General features: G+C 39.6%; 1 protein-coding gene across 1 annotated transcript in view; it reads right to left on the bottom strand.

Annotated features, from left to right (window-relative positions):
• LOC108796979 (bile salt export pump-like) overlaps nucleotides 1-21560 on the bottom strand; it is an 81111-nt gene that overhangs the window by 56435 nt on the left and 3116 nt on the right. The window contains exons 2-10 of the mRNA XM_018568547.1: nucleotides 18648-18793; nucleotides 18363-18480; nucleotides 8944-9020; nucleotides 8357-8417; nucleotides 6762-7000; nucleotides 6561-6563; nucleotides 4226-4310; nucleotides 2393-2526; nucleotides 407-578 (exon numbers count right to left, since the gene is read on the bottom strand). Of these exons, the coding sequence (XP_018424049.1) occupies nucleotides 407-578; nucleotides 2393-2526; nucleotides 4226-4310; nucleotides 6561-6563; nucleotides 6762-7000; nucleotides 8357-8417; nucleotides 8944-9020; nucleotides 18363-18480; nucleotides 18648-18793 (1035 nt within the window). The remainder of the gene's footprint in view (nucleotides 1-406; nucleotides 579-2392; nucleotides 2527-4225; nucleotides 4311-6560; nucleotides 6564-6761; nucleotides 7001-8356; nucleotides 8418-8943; nucleotides 9021-18362; nucleotides 18481-18647; nucleotides 18794-21560) is intronic.

Raw genomic sequence — 21560 nt, 5'->3', positions numbered from 1 at the left:
ACTTTACCAGGCACCGAGGCTGCTCCATTTTACCTATTGCACAGGATTACTTAAAGTAAGTGGAACCCAGCTGAGCCATGGGCCAGTAGGCCATGGTGTTTTATTAAGCCATGTGAATATGTTTGCCCTTTTTATCAGAGATAATGGCAGGTGAGTGATGTTTTTAGACTCTGTTGCCCTGTTGGTAAATGCCAGAATTTCCAAAATACCAGTCTGGGTCTGAATCTAATGACACAAGCACATGTGTAGACTCCCTTTTGGGCCAAGGTAGCACTTGCAATCATGCTTTTTGGCAGTGGGTAACTCTGGAGTACCTTCGTGTAATTTAAACCCAGGATATCAATGCTATATACCAGTAATGGTAGCAAGTTGAATAAAAAATAGAATACATTTATTGAATACGTACCAGCGCCATTAATCCTGCTCCTATACCAATAAGGGGACTCACTGCTACGATTACTAAAGTGAGCTTCCAGTTTCCAAGAAAACCAATGAGGAATCCAAAGACAAATGTAGATATCCGTTCAATGAAGATTGCTACTTGATCGGCAATGGCATTGCTTATTTTGTTAATGTCGCTGTTTGATGAAAAGAAGACAGTTTAGTGAGTTAATGTAGTTAGATATTGTTTACATGCATACAAAAAAATTCCAATTGCCATCATCTGTCCTACAAAATCAAATTACACCTACTTCTTCCTATACCACTATTTCATGCATTTTTTACAGGTACAATAAGTTAAAGTGGATGGCTAAAGCTACAACTTTGTATGGGCTTTATGTAGCATGGCCATTACATGCTGTTGGAGCTCTGGTGCTGGAAGTATGCTATCACTCTCAGGTCTTATCTTCTAGCACTGCTAACCATTAATGCCAGGCATTATACTGGGTATTTCCCTCCCCCTGACTACTAATGCTGTGCATTTTTTCCCCTGCTTGGCAATCAATCTAGGCATTTTTTCCTTCTGGTGACCACTGATGCTAGTTACTTTTTTCAGCAACATAAGGGACACTGTGCCACATATTGCTGATCAATGCACTGTGTAAACAGCCTGCTTACCGCTGTACATTACATCCTCCTGATCAAAGTTTTTATTGACAGTTGCTAATTGCTAAGTAGATTCCATTTATTTTAAATTGATACTAGACTCAGGAATTAAATCATAAAAATACATTCAAGTTATTTACCATTAAAAAAATGTATCTTATTTGTGTATCACTCAGCTGTAGATCCTCAAATCATCTCTGAATTGGTGCTGACACTGTTCTTCCTTCTGGAGGGTGGCTACATTTGTTCCTCATGGTCCCTGTGTGTGTTGTAAAGTAGTCACCACTCCAAGCTTGCTCCTGTGATGGACTACAATCTCACGCACCAATTCAGAGATGATTTGAGAATCTACAGCTGAGTGATACACAAATAAGCTAAATTTTTAAGTTAAGTAGTAGTTTTAAGTAGTTAAGGTATTTGAATGCCTTTTTATGATTTAATTCCTGAGTTTAGTGTCACTTTAATGAAGGTCTTCTGAAGATAACCTCAGACAAGTGTTAGCTCTTTGTCTATATTCTGTTTTCATTTTTAAAGATGATCCTTTATGTTTTTGTGTGTCTGTGAAGCTCTCACTTGTAGTACAATGGTTAACGAGTATTTTGTGTGTACAAGGACTCCTGTGTACATTATTTACTGTGAGTAGGCTTACATTATATTTAACTATGTCCCTTAGGTTCAATATTTATTAGATTTGTGTTTTTCCGCTCATTTGCAGCTACAACTATTGTCTTTGGGAGACAGAACGTGCTGATATCGCCCGGAAAATCACACACATACATCTATGCACAGGTGTGAACGAGCTAATACTAATGTGTGAATGGGGGCTTGAAGTAGATCTAAACCCTACACAGTCACTGGGTATTATAAACAATTGCCTTTTTTCATAAAATACTATTTTCACCTTTTTTTTCATTGTTTTACTCACTTCTTATTCCCTCTGGCATTAACTGCACATCATTATTCTGGACCAGCTTCTTGATAGTGACAATGGTGGGGTCGTGGCCGTGCCATATGTGTTGGCATGGTCAAATATGGTCTCCATACAGGGACAGGGTGATGTTACAAGAGGTGTAAAGACAGGAAGTGTCTGAACAAGGACCTCAGTGGCAGGATCACTAGATATTATTTCAGTGAGAGTTCAAAAACTTCTTTAGAAATGACATTAACATTTTGGAGCTAGAGTTAGAATGTATTCTTTCCCAGAAGTTGCAGTGACACTTTAGTGCTCAGTTTACCAAAATGGAATAAAATATACACTTACAGTACAGAAAACAGATATTTCGTGAATTGTATCGCTGGTAAATGCAATAAACAAATATTTAATTAAATGGATCATTATACTCACTCTGAAATTCTTGTGTTAAGTTCTCCAACAGAATTGCAGTCAAACCAGCCAATATCAAGCCTCATTATTTTCCTAAAATATTCCTTCCGAATAATTTGAACTTGATGAGCTGCGGCCACAACCCATAATGAAATCTGTTATAAAGGGAAATACAATTGGATGTGGCGTGATGATCTATGTTGTTACCGAGGAGAATTGTAATGACAGCATTATAATGCAATGTGCTAAGCACTAGATATGCCATGCTAATGTCAGACATTTGAATGAAAACGATTTTTTTCCATTACATTATGTTTATAAGATGTAAAAAGACACATTTTGAAAAAATAAAACTAACTGAAGAAAGGATATAGTAAGACCAGATACTGCTACATACTTGAAGGAAGGTAGAGGCCAGGAAGAGGTCTTGCCACTCTCTGGGGGAGGTTGAGGGTAGGGTAAAGTATGATGTTATTGTCATGTGAGTAAAGGATTAATCACACCATGACCCATGGAAAATTGTATGTCATCACAACTCATTGTAGAGTGTGTTTCAGTGCATTGTGATGCCAAGGTGATTTCATCCCAATGCACATCAGATAAAGCCACCTGCAACACACAGGTCCATGCTATGTGCATTTGATTGCAATGTGCTGAACAAAATCATGCAGGATATTTTGCAGGTTCTGCAGGTTTGCCACCCCCTGCTTGGCCAGAGCTCTTCGCAGCCTGAGACACTCTGGCCAAACAGGGGGTGGCAAAAATGCAGAACACTTCCCCCCACATGATCTAATGAGATGCCGCCTGAGGCTGCCTATTTATAGGGATGGCCCTGACTGTGAGTATTTCCACAAATACAAAGGCAAGGCAAAGTGCTCCCCCCCCCACCCCCCTTCTTCAAGCAAGTAGATGGACAGCTGCTGGAGACTTTGCTGTTCTTTGTGATCTTTTACTGGACAGGATGTTCAGGGAGTGGAACTGAGAGAGTTGGAACCAGCTGTTTGGATATAAGATGAATGTGCTTTGGCAAAAATTCTAATGTTTGATCTGGATTCATTATTGAAAGAAAGTTTGAGAGTTTAATACTACTTTAAATATTATTTACTATTAAAGGCCTTTAAAGATAAAAGTTTTATTTGGGTTATTCATATTCAATGAAGCCAGGATTCAGGTAACATCAGTCTCTATTTGTGCCAGTCACATAGATAGTATCCTTCATTGGCAACATAAAAGGTGCAGGTTCCTCTTGTTTCATTTTCTTTCTTCCATTCATTCATCATGCAATGGTATAATGGAAATGTTGTTCAGTAATTCTGTCACTTGTACAAACCATTTATTCATTCTTTCTGAGTTGTAGAGTTGTATTTGTGCTGACATAATATTTGGAGGTGATGGGGAGATACAATTAAGGGAACACTTCACTTAAATGCGAAAAATAAAGCCCTTTGTGTGTAAGTCAGAAACTCCTGTTAAAAAGCATACTTCCATTTAAGACCCCCTTCACACTGAGCTACAAGAAAACAAGTGCTTTTTCAGTGCTGATTTGAGCTGAGCGACATTGAGCTACATTGCACATTTTGTCGCACTATGTAGAGCTTGTTTTGACAGTCTATCAAAGTTTATTGGGGCCAAATTGTACAAAATCCACCAAAAAATAGGTCATGTTCAACCAACAAGCTTGAGCTACAAGCTACAGGTGACATTGAGCTGTGAGATGTAAACAGCTCTATTGAAATGCATTGGACAAGGTACATTGAGCTTCATATTTGAGCGATTTTTGAGCGGAAAACGCGCTACAATTCACTCAGTGTGAATGGGGGTAAGTTTTGACAGTATAGGAAAATACATTTGTACCTGGAAGTAGCTGATCACAAGCACTACCGCTCCAATGGCAATATAGTAATAGGCAAACTGTGTCATTTCTGTTTCAAGGTTTATCCTGTGACAAAAGTTTCAGAGAGTCAGTAGAGTATAAGCACTTTTTATAATGGTCAGATGGAATAAGAAGAAGAAGTGTACAGAAAGCATAAAGTGTAGTGAAATTTTGATATTAATTCATACACCTCATGTTGTTAATATTAGTTAGCATATACATTGTTATTATTAATAGTATGTAATAGTTAAAGGTCTTTAGTCTTAGAAGTTAAGTACCTTCATACAGACATATACAGCTGAACTTTATACAGACTTATACAGATGAACTTTATACAGACATACAGATAAACTTTAGATGAACCCTTAGAACATACAAACTTGTCATGTGTCAAGTCTATGTGCTTGGGCTGGTATAGAATTCATATAGAAGGGGTGCTTGGGCTGGTATACAATTCATATAGAAGGGTCTAGAACAACTTAGGAAAAATACTTTCTAAGGAGTGTCAGATTTATGGCTAGTTGCAGTGACGTAGGCCTTGGCAGCCAATTATATTTTAGCCCATATGGATGCAGAGCGAACCTCTGTTCTTTGAAGTGCTTGTTGCTTGTTCCCATCAGCAGCTGATATAATTAAACCTGTTAAATGAACCTTCTGCCTGGTCTGATCCTTTGCTATTCTACTTTAAAACTGGCTTTGAACACTGTGAGAGGAATTTATCAAACCTGAAGAGGACAAAATCTGTGCACAGCAACCAATCAGCTTCTCTCTTTCATTTTCAAATCTTAACAAACTAAAGAGAGAAGCTGATTGGTTGCCCTAGGCAATGGCTCCAGATTTTGTCTGCTTCAGTTTTGAAAAATTCCCCTCAACTAAGGTTTAAAGGCTCAGTCTCACCATCACTCTGACCCTCCAGTCTCACTTTCAAACCGCTCAGAGTAGCCTGGAATCTGCACAAAGGCCTTCACCAAAGAAACAGCTCAAAGGTGAGAAATATATTTTTTACATCATTTTTCGTTATCCTGTGTGAATAAGAAAACATGAGAATAGTGGAGTCTTCTCAAATTTGACTGCAAATGTTGAAATCCACTTTAAATAATAATAAGAAAAACACACTAAATGAACAATCCTAAATACACAGCTCCAGAAAAAAGCACACCTTCTAAATAAAGGAAAAAAATGCAAAAAATGTTTTATCCAACCTAAGCATCTCAAAGAGCAGAAAATTGCCAATTTTGTGGCAAAATCAATTTACCGAAATCACTCTGCTCATCCTTAATCCAGATATTACTGCTGCGAAACACTATTATAGTCTTATCTAGTGTAGCCTTTTTTGGAGCCATTGTGTTCATTGCCTCCTAAAATCACAAGCTGGTCCTAAAAAGAAGAATCCTTCTCCCACCCATCAATAAATAACAGCACTATGTTGTTACATAACCTAAAGTGTTTCTAGCTGGTCACCTGTAAAAGGTGAAGAACCCAACGATACATGGATACATGGACAACAAAACAGGATAAAACAACACAGCATACAACTGGACAGCAGTATTCTTAAAGCGGACCTTTACCCATATCTTTAAAATAACCACAAACACGCCTTTAGAAATGTTCAGTAATGACAATCTACAAACACATACTTCTAGAGAATTGCTGGCTTTGTATTCTCTGCATACCTTATATCTCTTTTCTTCCCCGGTCTTCTGACAGTGGCCATGTTTACTAAGGGCAGGCTACTAGATCTCCCTTTACTTCTTGGATTTCTGGCACATGTGACTAGGACATGCACATCATCTCATGGGAGGAAAATGGCTTTCCCTGAGATCTCATGAGATCACAGATGAGATGTCCCAGCAATGCACTGCTGAGGACAAGGCCATCCCAGTGTGCATTACTTTGCCAAACTGAAGTCATATTTCACTTTCACAGCAGGAAGTGAATGTTCTGCAAGTGTAAGTATTTCACAATCACAGCATTTTACACCTGACACGTCTATGTTATCATTAATCATCATACATAGAGGGCACATTGGTAGAATTTGATTTTTGAGTGTAAAGGTCCGCTTTAAAAACAGTTTGGGTTATTCATTTTTTTTGTCTGTTAATATGCTTGAGCGTGTTTGTGTGTGCAGTTCCTGAGTTCCTGTTCTTTTTCATAGTGTGTTACTCTGCCGTTCAGATAGAGTAAATAATACTAAATATTTTTATGTTTTTTTGTAATCTCAAAATACACCTATAGGTGAAATATGTTCATACATTGATGAAATGTGTTTCTAAGATTTAGAGGGTTATTCACGAAAGGGTGAAGTGTTTGGAGAACAATCTAGGACAACATAGCCGGAAAGCTATGAAATTCCCATAGCTTTTCCCAAATCAGCTATTTTGGCCTAGATCGTTCACTTCTCCTGCCTTCTTCAAACTCTTCCCCCTTTTGTGAATAATCCTGTTAGTGTCAATTATATATAACACTTGTGAACTAACATTTGATTCAGCCTGTAACCAAAACTTATGTATCTCTTACCCACATGCCACTGTTGTGTTTTCCATTTCAAAGTTCAAGCCATTGGTCCACATGATGGTGCCATTAACACATGTTTTATTCTTATCTTCGAGTATTTGATTTTCTTTATCATATGCAATAAATGTGTCTGTCATCAGGCCATAGACAAACAGCATAAGTGGTTGAGCTGCCCCATGTACTAAGGCGCACACTGCGCCAACCACCATCATGATGATGTCAGTGCTGGAAGCATAGCGAAACTGAAAAAAAGACAATGATAGGAATGCAGTAACTGGGCAAGGAGCACAAAGACTATTTGGCATGGAGAAGAAACCATGTTAAAAACCTACTATTCTACCATTTTAAGTAACATTTTCTAATAGGGCTGGTTGCCATACTTGGTCTAAGCAGGACATGAGAACATTTTGCAGTTTTCCATGATTCCTAATGAGTGTCTGTTACTGGCTAATCCAGGCTTAGATCACTACCCATACCAACCAATCAAAAATGTCTTTCAGGAGACAAATTAAATTGCTGAATGATTATTTGTTATTGGTTATCTGGATATTCCTGTGTTGGGAAACTGCCAGTCAATAAGGTGCTAGACACATGGCTGAGCCCTTCTTGTTTTATTGAGAAACAACAAGTATAAGACAAGAAATTACATATAACCATTCATAACAATGTAGTTCAACTAGTTCCACCAGCTAGAAAAATAAATGACACAAGCATCAAACATAATAATGTGAGCAATTCAAACATAATAGTATCATCCCGTGGCAGAACAACAAATCACACTAATTACTACTAATCACAGTATGTCTGCACCTATGTCTGTATAAACATATTGGTGCAAATTTAGGCATATCTAAAATAGGAACAACAAAATAATATTTTGCCGCTTACCAGTCCATAGATGTTGTGACTGCATTAGTTTTCCCCTTTATGTTCTCTTGGTAATCCTGTAAAATACACACTTCCATCCCTAGATCAGCTATGCTCACTCACTGTACTGTATCTATAGAGGTAGTCATGGTTGTCACCAGGCTGCTCTCCTGATTTGGGCTACAAACATGTAATCCACATTTATCACCATTACATAAGGATATATGCATTGGGGAAATTAGTAGTTTATGGATGATATCTTGGGAGGAAAATAACCTTGTTTGTGATTTCACAGGAAGTGACAAGGACACTGCATTTCTGGAAAAATCAACAGATATTTTCTGTACTTGCTGAAAATGCTCTTAGCCTGAAAAGAATGAGTGCAGCCACCACATCTAATAACTGGTTAGCTGCAATATTTCACATTTTCGTTCTTGGGTTTAAATATCCTTTGAAAATAAACTGCAAGAAGTATATATGGCCCATAAGGCTTGTATTGTAGCAGCCATGCTTTTGGCTGAATATTCCTAGTAGCCAGAAAAAAGCTAAAAATACATTTTAGTTGAATTCTACATAAATACAATATATGTGTCTTTAAAATAAAAATAAATAATTTAATTAACAATTAAAGTATCTATACCTATCTCATGGAGGTTTATTATTATCCTATTCACTATTACTGAGAATCTGTCTGTTGCCTATTATATGAAAATCAGAACTCAAATAGTTACCAACTGAAAGAATCCCACTCGAATTTCTTTTTCTTTCTTTTTCTTGGGTTTCTTTTCAAATCTAGAAAAAATAAAGGCAATCAGCAAAATATTTTTTTTTAATGTAACTTGAGTTTTAAGGGTAGTATAGAAAAGAAGGGCTTTTGGGCTCATAGCAATTTGATAAGGTTACTCTCTGACTCTGGTTCAGAAGTGCCTGTTTCTTTTTTCTTCATTTTACAGATTGTGGTGTTTTATCATAATAAAGAAGTTTTCATGTTCACGTTTGTTACACCTTTTTGGGTTCGCCATTTGTTGTATCTATAAGAAAATGTCACAGTTTTATATGGCACATTTTGGACCTAGTGGGGTGAAGAGGGCCTGGGCCTGATTTCCTAAGTGTGACATTATATGAAGTGTGGTGATACTTCAAACATTTAGTCATGCACAGGAAGAAAACATTGATGTGCTTCTTCACCTGAAAAGCTGTAATCGGTGCCAGTTGGACAGCCGTTTCTGCAGGCATAGAGTAACCTATACAGTGGGGATATTGCGGCCTGGATGAGGGACTGCGCCCGGGGAATGAAAGATTCACTGAGGCCTAGCACTGGACGTGTTGCCAGGAAGCGTCGGCAGAGTGATCTTCAGCATCCTCCTGTGTCCAGAGGCTTTCTTCAAAGTGCAACTATGACAACAAGGATCAAAGGGTGTCAGCTTGAGAGGAAGGAGATGCCTAACTCTCCCTGATGAACACCTCCACTGCAGGACTGACTCTGGAACTGGTGAAAAGCTTTTGGCCATTTGTATTCATCATCATTACTACTTCAGTGACACAGTATGGGCCCCAACGATGGCTGCCTAGACTATTGTTACTGGCCAGTAGTATAGAGTGCTGGGGGATATTTAGGATTGAGATATTAGCAACCCAGACCATAAACTCAGAGATAACTATTTAAACAGCACAGTACTGTATATGTCAGCTAAAAGATAGCCTGAATACCAAAGTATACCATTGAATATTATTTCTTCTTGCTATTGTATTTTACTGGTTTGTTGGCCAATCTGAAGAAGTGATTTGCCTAGTAAAATTCTTACAAAACTTTACAAGGTGTGTTGGTGTGCTGTGGATCTTATATGGGCGGTGTATGCTAGCTTTAGGGCAGAAGTACCCAGGTTATTTTCAGTGGCTCCTTCAGGGATGAGCGCTACACATACATATAGGGGCATATTCATTGTACAGAAGCAATAATAGTGAAACTCAATGCTATTTGTGCTGCTATTTCATACAGCATTTCAGATCAGTCAGTTGGAGATATGCTTTATGACTGGATTATGTTTGTTAAAGTTACAAAAGGGCACACTCCTCCCACATGAAGAGACAAACTCTAAAAAATGAAATGTCTTAATCTAGCTTAATTTAGTAAATGGTGTTGAAGTTGCTTAATTGGAACAATTGTCAATGAAACAATAACGAGAAATGCAAAGGCATGTCATCCCTCATGTATTGTAAACCACAAAAGCACTGAAGTGTGAAATGTTCAAGTGCCAGCAACTCTAAAAAGACAAAATATTATTGCAGCACACATTTTGAAAATGCTTACCCATCTGCTAGATACTGGAGTTCTCCTTCTGGAAAAGAACAGGACAAACAAGTAAGATATCAAGAACAAAGCTATATACATTATGGATTTTTATATGAAGATTAATTACTTTCTAAACATACTTACTAACTTTTTCAGTATAGTGTAGGTAGCAAAACGTGAATGTAACCCACTAAATCCAATCAGGATTCCCATTACTGAGGTCTGATAAGTAGAAGATGGCTTTTGGGTAATATGCTATGCACTTTGCACCCAGGAATTTGCCCCTAGAACCTGGGATGTTCAGATATCAGTATCTGTATTGATGCCGAAACTTGGCATTTTCACAAGAACTACCAGAGTCACAGCGGTTACAACTGCAACTTGTCCCTGGTGCTCCACCACTGTCCTGAGATCATTAATCTGCATTGTTTTAGAAAAACTGTCACATGACGCTAAAGAAAAAGTAATTGGTATCTGTGAGTACTTGGTCTGCAAAAAATTTATATATATATATATAGAGAGAGAGAGAGAGAGAGAGAGAGAGAGAGAGAGAGAGTGTGTATATAAAACAAATCACACATTAAAACAAAGAAGCACAAATACCCTGAGCCCTGCAGCCAATGCTCCTTAAAAATGACAGCTGCAACTCTGTATGTTCCTGCTCTTCATACTTAATAAAAATATATTGTTAAAAAAAATGACAGATGCCTCCTAACTTTTGAGTTTTTCTTTAGTCTAGTCTTGGAGTTGGAAAAGTATGTACTTGTACCTGTACCAAGTGCAGTACTTGGTATATGTGCATCCTTACCTTGAACTCTTTTACGGAATAAAGGTGACCATCAACATAAGATGACCATTGATTGATCTGTCTCTGGCACTGGAATATCCTGCTCCCACCATTTCCCCCCTGGGTTTAATTCTGAGGCAGCAGGAGGGGAGAGTTTGATTCAATTATTTGGAAACCCTTATTTAATAATTTTCGCTCCTTTTGAATTACGTTTGCACTGAAGATGTCTCCTGCCCAGTCGCCATTAAAGCGAAAACATTTATGGATTTGACCAAGCAAACTTCTTCTGACAGTCAGATTGTGCCTGTTTAGCCATCATTTACAGTCTATAGTCACGTTAAATTGAATCTTTGCTTGCTCACATAGGACAAAGCAACTGGTTAATTTTAATACAGACTACCACAGACCTAACTTTCCTTTGCTCCTCTTGCTATTCTGTTTCCACTGGCAGTGAAAGCAAAGCCTTTTGTAAGCTACAAGTCATTAGAGTTGTATCTCACACAGAACTACTGGTTGATCCAGTCCTGCCCCATGGGTGAGTGACATGCTCCTTCAGCCATCTAATTTTAGCTTCCTGCACTGAATAGAGCAGTCCAAGGAAAGGCAAGTATATATTGTGTGTGCGTGTGTGGGGGGTGTTTGGGAGTGTTGTTACTTAGTTCTGAATGTGCAAAGCACAAGTCTGTGTTAAGCCTGATCTTAAGCATTATTCATACCCCCTTCCCTCAACTGTCCCAGATTCCATGGAAATGTCCTGGAACTTAAAACAAAATTCTGGGAGTCTCACAGTTTCAAATATGTTAAGGAGTTAATGATTGCAGCAATCAGCGATATGTGATCACTGATGTTCCCGATCAAAAAAGCCAACATGTGACTGTTTCAGTGTCACACGTCGGCTCTAATTTTGGGGATGAGTGGATTTCACTATTCCCATAATTCTCCTTTACACTTTTAAGCGTCTAAGAAGTGCTAGCATCTGTTGTTTTTAAATCACAGCACATCGCATGGTAATAGGTTACCATGTGATGTGCAATACAACGCACATGTTATAGGGTGCCATTCATTGAGAAATAATGGCACCACAGCACACCTAACACCGCAACAAACAAAAATGTGAATGAAGCCTCGGTGTAAAAAGAGAACAAACTTTTTTTTTGTTTGCTTTAGTTCTCTTTTGGGTCACAGAGATATCAATCTAATGTACTCCCTTGACCCTTTGTGACCGTGCTGCAACTGTGAAGGATCCCAACAATATTGTCGGGATCCACCCCCCTGCCTGATTGACAGCTGGCTCTGCCTCTCTAGAACAAGAGCCAGTTGTGCCCACCCCCTCCCCTTTATTTTCCGCCAATGAGCTCTGGAAGAATAAAGAGGGGATGGGGAAATCCTAGCGGGAGTTGTGACTGACAGTTACCTCTCTCTGCAGGGAGAAGACCACGAGCTGAGCAATTAGCGGTTTGTGATTACTTAGTTCTCGTTCTATAGTATATTTTACTTTCCCAATACTTCTCCTCTAAGTGAGATGAAGTGCAGTTAACCTGTCTGTACTGCAAACATTTACTCTAGGAAAAACTTTTATTAACCTTTGCAGTAGGACAAGAAATCCAGAGCTGTTATGTGTAAGATCTGTAGTAACGGGTGGCAACCACCTGTATAGAACTCAACTGCGGATAACGTCTAACTTAAAGTTCATATAATCAAAAAATAAACTATTTCAGTTTAAATCACTGTATTCAATTTTACTGACAGTAGTATTCACAGCATAGACTCTAACTCTATGTCATCAACCCAGAATCTAAGCGAGCAAAAAGTCACTCTCTCATCACTGGCCACAGTGCATGATGCTTGCGTTTTTGTAGTGTGGGGATCCGCTGAGATAGAGAGGGAGAGTCCAGAGAATACCACCTTTCCTTTAAGTGGGATGGTAGCCTCGCTTCCTGGTGTGAATGTCCACAGTAATAGCAGGGGTGAGGGTGAGCTGGGCTGCGTATGCGTCCACTGCAAGATTGCCCAACAGGGCTGAAGACAGAGTTTAAGTCATTGGGTTGAAAATCAGCTCTCCAAGAGGGAACAGCCGCACAGGAATGGTCAGAGTCAGTATCCAACTCAATAGGTTGTTTCACTACTCAGTCCTTAAGTGTACCACAGGTGAGGAGAAGCAGGATGACGCCCCCGTCGCTCTGTGGGCGCGGACTGACGGCATGATGTCGGAGGAGTACGTCACTTCAGGGTATGGGGTCTATTCATTGTAGGCCGAACATGCTGAGCATGTTCGGCCGACTCGAAGCCACATGAAGCAAGCCGATGTACGGCTGATTTCAGCTGATGTACGGCTGAAATTAGCCGTACCAGCCTGAAGTGAATAGCCGAACATTGTGCGGCTCACTTCACTTCAGATTGGTCATTCACTCAGCAGCTTCGTAAATAGACCCCTATGTGTGCATTGCTCACTTATCTCTAGGAGACTAATTAGCACTCCCGGTCTTTATATTGGGCCATATGCATTTTTCTCAACTGGAGGGTAAGTTTACTTTTCCAATGTGTATAAGGTCCCAGGCCGCTGAATACCTCAGCGATGCTCAAAAATATAAATCATAATACCTCATAGTGTAACACCATACAAGAAATGTTATTTAAAATTCAGTATAAACACATAGTTAAAGTGTATATAAACCCTAACAATGTACTTATTTCTGTTCCATAATTGCAGAAAAATACACACTGCTCATTTTAGAAATTCAGAGCTGTCATGGGTGCACATCTCATTTCCGGTGCAATTACACTAATTAGCCCTCCCGGTCCTTATCTTGGGATTACAGAATAAGTGGCCTTTATGTTGCGGAGATGGGAGAGTATGTGTGTTCGAAAAGTTTGCTAATAGAAAAATGGGCAGAGCCGAAATCACTCATTACATAAAAATACTTGTTGTCTATCCACAACAGGACTTAGGAGTTGAGTTCCATTTTGGCACATCAAAATAAATATTTCTATACTTGCAGGGTCTTTAAAGGGATTAAACAATGGCAAATGAACATGTATTGCATGTATTGCATGTTTTATTTTATTTTGCTCTGACATACACTTTAAAATAACTCAAATAAACGGTGTTTACCTTGGGTAGAAGACTTTCTCTTATCCATAGTTATTTCTGTAAGAGATGAAAATGCATTATTCTTTCTACTATTATCATCAAGGCTTGACATACCCAGACCCAATATTGTTTGCTCTGGAGTGTGTTTGTGTTTTTGTTTTATTATTCAGTCCTTTTGTCACACTTGGCCATTTTTCAATGGATGCCAACGCAAAGACATCTGAAAATGAATAGGTGTGAATGGGAGCAGTTCACACCAGTGTGTTGCGTTGATGCGCGCTGCCCTTCCCTGAAAAATAAGCAAAGCAGGCTCTACTTTTTTCAGCGCAATGCAGCGCACCATAACACAACACGTTTTTAATGCGTGTCAATGCAACTGACATCAGTGCAAGGTAGAACCGATACCTTATGTAGCAGTGTGTAAAAAATCAACTAAAACCAAAAAAAACTAAAAAAAGCCCCAACCCCGCAACACATTTGAACGTATTATTCCAACACAAGTGACCGCATGTGCATTGAGTCATGTCCAATGCACGCATTTCTATGTTGGAAGTCCGGACATGTCCATTGCAGTACACACTGAACTGATCTCAGCCTTGCTCTCAGCTCCCCAGAAGGGCTTGTGTTGCTGCTTTCTGCACAGCAGAGTTTGTTGATGACAATACCAGAGTGGTACAAAAATTGTTACAGGTTTTTAATAAATCTGTCACACAGTATCAAGAAATCTATAAAAATCATTGCAAGTTCATGAAGGAGCATGCAGTGCTTGTCACAGTTAACTTCAGCAAAGTTATATTGTATTGAACTAGTATGTCAAGACTTCATATCACAGTTCAAAGATCCCAAGTGCTCTTATCTAATTTTAACAAAACAGCAGACCACTACAAGAGTTGAAAGATCACAATGAAATTGCTGCCACCTTGGAAAAGAGCATGTTGTAACACTGTATATAATGACAAATGGTAATTCAAAAAAAGAACACATTGAATAGAATTTCACCAGGTGTGTCCTACATGCATTTTAACCCCTTATAAATCTAAATATTATAACCAGTTAGAGCAATAGTTTGATATCCTTTTGTTTTAAAGTAGAGGCTAATGTACACCCAATTTTAAAGCAAGATTCACACTGTCAGTGCCAAAACTAGGGAAGTCAGGGGTGGGGGGGGCATGTGCCTGGGCCGCGGCATCAGGAGGGGCACCGTCGGCAGGGCTAGTATCAGATCCAGAAGGAAAAAAGTATTATTACGGGCACCGCTGCCTCCGCCGCATCATTTCCTTGCACTCCGTGCACTCTACAGGCACTGCCAGGGCACTCCACCTGAAGGTGTAGGGGAAGTGGGGCCTAGGAGCAGTGCAGAGAGCAGCCGGGGGAGTAACACAGGGAGGACACGGAGCTAGGGCAGGTAAGCCAGAGCCCTTCTGCACTCTACCTGCCCGTCCCACTCTCTGCTATGTAGGTGAATATACAGTTCCCCGAAAATAAGACCTACCTCGAAAATAAGACCTAGTACTATTTTTGGGAATTGCTCAAATATAAGACCTACCCCGAAAATAAGACCCAGTTGTGACCATTCCCAGGGCCTGTGGTGGCATACGGGGGAACTTGAAGAGCCGCGGGAGAGAATCAGCAGGGCCCATGAAGCCAGCGCTAGAGGAAGCGAGGTGGCAGCGGAGGGAGCAGAGCCGCATAAGCCGATGCTTCCTCTATAGCGCCGGCTCCTATCACAGGTGGAGTGATACCAAATGCACTCTGCCTGTATAGGAATTGATGGTAAAAGCGCTCTTCGCTCATTCTGGCCAGCGATTGGTTACCAAATTGCTCTTGGAAAGGTACGACACCCCTGACTGCCATGATCACAATATTCTTAACGTTGTCACTCACTCCTGTGTTGTAAGTCTTCTACCGGTAATAAGTGTGGATTGTTGTACATTCAAAAAAAATAAGACCTACCCTGAAAATAAGACCTATTGCGTGTTTTTTGAGCCAAAAAAAATATAAGACAGTGTCTTATTTTCGGGGAAACACGGTATATATATATGTATGTATGTGTATGGCCACATGCAGCCTTTTGGTACTTGCTGTGTGGCCCATTGCAGACATGTTTGACTTTTAAGTATTTTAGAGTCACAAACAAGCCTCCTCTAAACGAGTTTCGAAATTCTTTATTCCTATACATGTTCTAAGTCAGTAACTCAAAAAGCATTAAAGTGACACTAAACTCAGGAGTTAAACCCTAAAAATGCATACAAGTACCTTAATTATTAACAAAAATGTATCTTATTTGTGTATCACTCAGCTGTAGAGATCACCGATACTCAGCTGTATCACTTAAATCATCTCTGAATTGGTGCTGACACTGTTCTTCCCTCTGGTGGGTGGTTACTTTTGTTCCCCATGGTCCCTGTGTGTTGTAAAGTAGCCACCGCTCCAAACTCACTCCTGTGATGGACTACAATCTCATGTTTAGGTACCAAGGCACAGAGTGTTGTGATTAATGAGATTTTAAGGGGGACCCAATTCAAAATGCCACATAGAGTTCATGTTCCCTTATTCTTACCCTCGGGGGTTTCACCCCTACAATCAAGAATATCCTGTAGTCCAAAATGTACACAGTGTCACCCTACATTGCAGCACTGTCTGTGGTTGTGCTCAGTTATAACACGCTGTTGTCAACAAGTTGCTACTTACATTGGAGCTATTCTTTCATGGACTCCTCCCCTGAAACCCGCTCTTTATCTCTTTAGCTACTTTGCTTCTCTTCCGGGTGGGGAATGATGAACTTCATGTAAAGGTATGGACTGGTTGCATATTTGTATCCTAACAGCATATAAGGCGTATAAGGTGTCTTATGAGGGTGTGGAATGCGCCTACCTCTCCTATGGTTCAAGATGTGATAAAAGATGTATAATTGTTGTTACACAAGGAGAGACTAGATGTCTTTTTTAAATCATTTGGGTTGACTTACTAAAGGCTGTTTTCATTTGGTAAGGGAACTTTCCTGTAGCATTGTGATCCACTCATGTGCAAGCAAACACATGCGTACACATGGTTGGATGATGGAAGTCAGCAGAGCTTCATCTTATTCACTATCTAAGGAAAACGTCCCTTGCAAAGTGAAAATTCTCCTGCAATGTGGACATCCTAGTTGCCTTTAGTAAATTAACTCCTAATGACTGGAAACTTGGAACCCAGAGGCAGTCAGGCAACTAGTATAAGGTGAACAATGGCTGCTTCCATATTTCCTTCAATAAAAAGTTCCCTTTTTATGAAACAGGCAACTGCTAAGTCATATGTTTAATTTACCTATGTAAGTCTTGGGGTGATACTAACAGAAAAATCGATTGGTTGAGCTGGATTTTTTTAACTCTTTTTAATCGGGATGCACAGATACTTTTCGAGTACCAGTGCAGATACTTGGCATTTTCACCAGGAACTACCAGGGTTGCAGAGGTTGCAGCTGGGACCTGGCTCTGGCTCTCCACCACTGTCCTGAAATGATTAGTCGATATTGTTTTAGAAAAGCTGTCACATGACAATAAACAAAAATTTAGCAGTACTCATACTTGTAAGTACTCAGCAAATACCAGTACTCGTACTCGCAAAACTGGTATCTGTGCATCCCTTTATTTATAAAAACAAAATCGTACATTAAAACAGAGATGTACAAATCCCAGGAGCTCCGTGTGCTCCTTACACATGACAGCTGCCTCCTAATTTTTTAATTTTTCTCTAGTCTAGTCTTGGAGCTCAAAAGTATCGGTACATGTACTCGTACTTGTACCAAGTACTGTACTTGGTATCTGTGCAACCCTACTTTTTAAGATGAATTAAAAAATCCTTTTAAGTTAGTTTCCTTCTTCAGATAACTGTACACAATTCCCATTTCCATCCATATCTATTTTGGAAGAATAATTTAAACATCATATACACTTATATATGTATAATTGAACACAGTGAATGTTAACTGCATATAAAACAATTGTAGTACACAAGGCATGTCCAAGTAATACATTGAGTATGGAATAGCCTAAACCCAAAGCAATGTTAGTCCTGAGCATGGGTAACTTTACATCATGCCACCAAATGATTAGCCAACACACAGCGGGAAATTAATCAATAAAATCTCATCAGTTGTGTCATTTAAGGTGCTGCAGTTTTTGAACCTGCTGCAGACTAATTTATCATAATGTGGCACCTCATGTAATATATTTGTTGTATCGCTTTTTGCTTTGTCACATTATGGGAAAATATGACGGATATGCCACAGATTTTACAAATGGTTGTAATCTGCTTAAAAAAAATAAAAAGACAGCAAAAACTCTTTTAACGAGAAATTTTTAAAGAGAATTGTTTCTGTTTGAAAGGTGGTCCACATCACTTCCTAATTATGTGACAGATTGGCGTGTTAATTCTGTTCATAATATTTGGGACCACAGTAATACATTCGGAGATTGGTTGCAGACATTTGCAAAACAGAATGTAATGTGGCCCTCGCCATGGTTTACCTACAAAATGTAGAAAAAAAGTACAACTGCATTCATTAATGTCCCCCAATATACTTACAATTTCTGGAGCTGGAAATAATCCGGTGACCACTTTAAATGCTTCCCCAGATGTTTCTTGGTATTTCTGATGACCTGTGTAGCCAATAGATGGTTGTAGGTCTATCTTCTGCCCACACCTTGAAGTAAAGAGCAGGCACAGTACTAGAGTAACACTTCTAGAAGTGATGTCTCTTGGAAAATCGTTGCAATTAATTTCATGTAGACTATTTATTAACTTCTTCAACTTCTTCCTGCGCTGTTCTAATTTTTATCAATATGTGCAGTTAATCATTATGGTAATTACCATTCTGTGATAAAGAGAGAACCTGTGTCATAATTTCCTGTGTTGTTCACACATCCTATTTCATTGTGAATTAGATGAACAATCTCCCTATGTCCCAAAAAGTCAGGGTTCCAAAGGTTTTCACAAATATGGTGCTCACGCAGAAACTAAATGTCATAGCAGTAAAAGAAGTTTGAGAGATCTGCAGATATTGGTCTGGTCAAAGGGAAGATTACTTCTGATGATGAAAAGCAGATCAGTCTTAATTAGATATGAGATGAGGCAGGATCAGGCATGAGTAGGACAGTCATATGTGCCAAGCAAGCTATGCTAATGTGCATTGACATGCCAGGCCAGTTGGTGATCCGACAAAATTCTGTGGGGATTCTTCTTTAAGGGGAAACTATGATGATTTATTTCATTGAGTGAATGTTTTTTTTTTTTTTTTTTTTTTTTTTTTTTTTTTTTTATTTATTGTATTTTTTTTTTGGTACCTATGCTAACTTTGTGCTACAAATAAACACTAGTACAGTACATGGCAAATGATTACCAGAGCACTATGGATCAGCTAAAGAGATAACTCTGTAGATACTGATAGCTTCATGGCTCGGTTTCACTGATTGAAAATCTTACAATGAGCCATCTGATGTAGGAAGCTAAGTTTAAAATGTAATTTTTTAAACCTAATTAATAACAAAAGAAAATATGCACAGAACCACCATCCCCCTAAAACATCAGGACCTCACCCATTGTCACTTCAGCAATCTAATGTGATTTACAGTATAGCCCCTTATCATGTGTTATCCTAATAAAAGATGCTGCTTTCTTACCAGGAAAATAATGTCACATGTGGGTGAGCCCAGTGTGATGTCACTTACCCAGGGCTGGATTTCCCACAAGGCCAACCAAGGCCCGGCCTTGGGGCAGCAGGGAGTAGAGGGGCAGCAGGGAAATGCAGTTCCGGGCACTTGGTGGGTAGTTGTTTTCTACATTTAGCCCTGCTTTGTGCAAGCAGAGCTAAATGTACAGTGGGGAAGCCACTGCTTGTTTTTTACGAGTGATCTTGGTGATGTCTCCGAGATCACTTGTATGCAGCATGCAGGTCTGTAAATCTCCATAGTGGGGGGTGGAACCTGGGCTTGGGGCAGCAGAGAGAGTAAATCCAGCCCTGCACTTACCTACAGTGTTAATTTCGACTGCAAATTTAAATTTAGTCTTGAAGGGTTATTCACAAAGCTGCAGAAGGCAGCCGAGTGAATAACCCACCCGAAGTGAAGTGAGCCAAACACTGTTCGGCTATTCACTTCAGGCATGTATGGCTGATTTCAGCCATACATCGGGTGAAATCAGCTGTACATCGGCTTGCTTCGGCTGAGTCAAACTCCTTCTGCACTTCGGGTCAGCCGATCCAACATCTGGATCAGCTGATTCACATAGGGGCCAAACGGCAGTGAGTGAATAGTGATATGTACCAATGATATGTACCAATCCTCTGTGCCTAATGTGTAACACGCTGCAGACGGGAAGGGGCGGGACACCTCTCCCCATCTGCAACATTGGCCGCACAAGCACCGCGGGAGGATAGGACGCCCGCGCCGATTGCCTGCACCCTGGGTTCCGGGTGCAGGCAATCGCACTGTGGGTAACCTGGGGACGCTGATCTGTCAATGCAACTGGGCATAGCTAGCCGTGAGATCACGGATGGCTCTGCCCAGCTGTCAGTTGCAAGGCTTTCGGCTAGGGATGTCCCGATTCCACTTTTTCAGGACCAATTACAAGTACTTCCCCTCATGTACTTGCCGATACCAATTGCCGTTACTTTTTTTTTTTAAAGGGACAGGTGACTTTAAATGATCCATAGTATGCTGGCAGAGCTGATTAACAGCCACACCCCCCAACACAAGGGTCCTCACATAGACTTGCATTGCAGTGGAAGTGGGGAAGAGGGTGTCCGACCAGTTCTGCTACTCATTGCTGAATACTGAATGCACTAGTTTTAATGATGGTGCATCATGGGGTGCACAGTCATATTTAGACACCCTGTACAACAACTGAAACAGACAAGTGGAGGTAAGATTATGAAAACGGAGGTCGTTAGTACAATATCTGCCTAACTGTTTATCTATTTCTGTTACTTCATCTGGACTTTAATGATCAGAAAATGGAATAAAATTATTTCAGTCATTTAAATGACCGATTGCTGCACTTTTGCATTGAAATTGTGTGGAATGTGCAGTAATTTGGGTCAGCCTATGCATGGTGAGTTAAAAATTCATTTTCTCTTTAGCTTTCTCCAATTTCAACAGATACATTCATGATGTTTACATAAGTCCATGTCACCTTGACAAAGGTTGGGAGGCAACACCCTAATATTGATTACCTTTGTTCTGCTCTCATTGAACCTGACCTATCTATTGCATAAGAAACAGATGTGAAAGTATTTGAGTATTGTGTAGAAAACCTGGCCATTCTCCCTTAATCTATATACCTAATAAAATGTATATGCTTAGAACCTTCGGATAGCATGCTTTCTTTTGGTGCCTCAGCGGCAGACTGTGTGGGAAAATCACCCCAGGGAAGTCAGCAAAAGACAGGAATGAAAACATGACATATGGTATGTCCGTATTTTGGTCTAATTCGGATTTATTAAAGAAAAAAACCCTGAAAAATGGCCACAAAGATTGTGCAATTAGGCTACATATTTTATATATAAGTTCCAATCATATGCAATGTTATTAGATAATGCAAATCATGATGTGCCGCATTTAAATGGGGGACGAGCTGCAGGAATGCCCTCTTTCAACCTAAAGTTTAAAGTCCATTCATTTTGGCATTCGGACAAAAATCCAAAATGTTCGCTAACTTTGGATGTTAAATGATATTTCCGAACAAATTTTTGTTGCAGCAAAGTGACATTAGAAAAAAAAAAAAAAA

This window comes from Nanorana parkeri, unplaced genomic scaffold (assembly GCF_000935625.1).
Source record: "Nanorana parkeri isolate BGI_ZX_2015 unplaced genomic scaffold, ASM93562v1 scaffold1206, whole genome shotgun sequence".
In the NCBI taxonomy this organism is placed as follows: Eukaryota; Metazoa; Chordata; class Amphibia; order Anura; family Dicroglossidae; genus Nanorana; species Nanorana parkeri.
The sequence above is the reverse complement of the archived record's forward strand: the minus strand, read 5'-3'. Positions and strand labels throughout refer to the sequence as shown.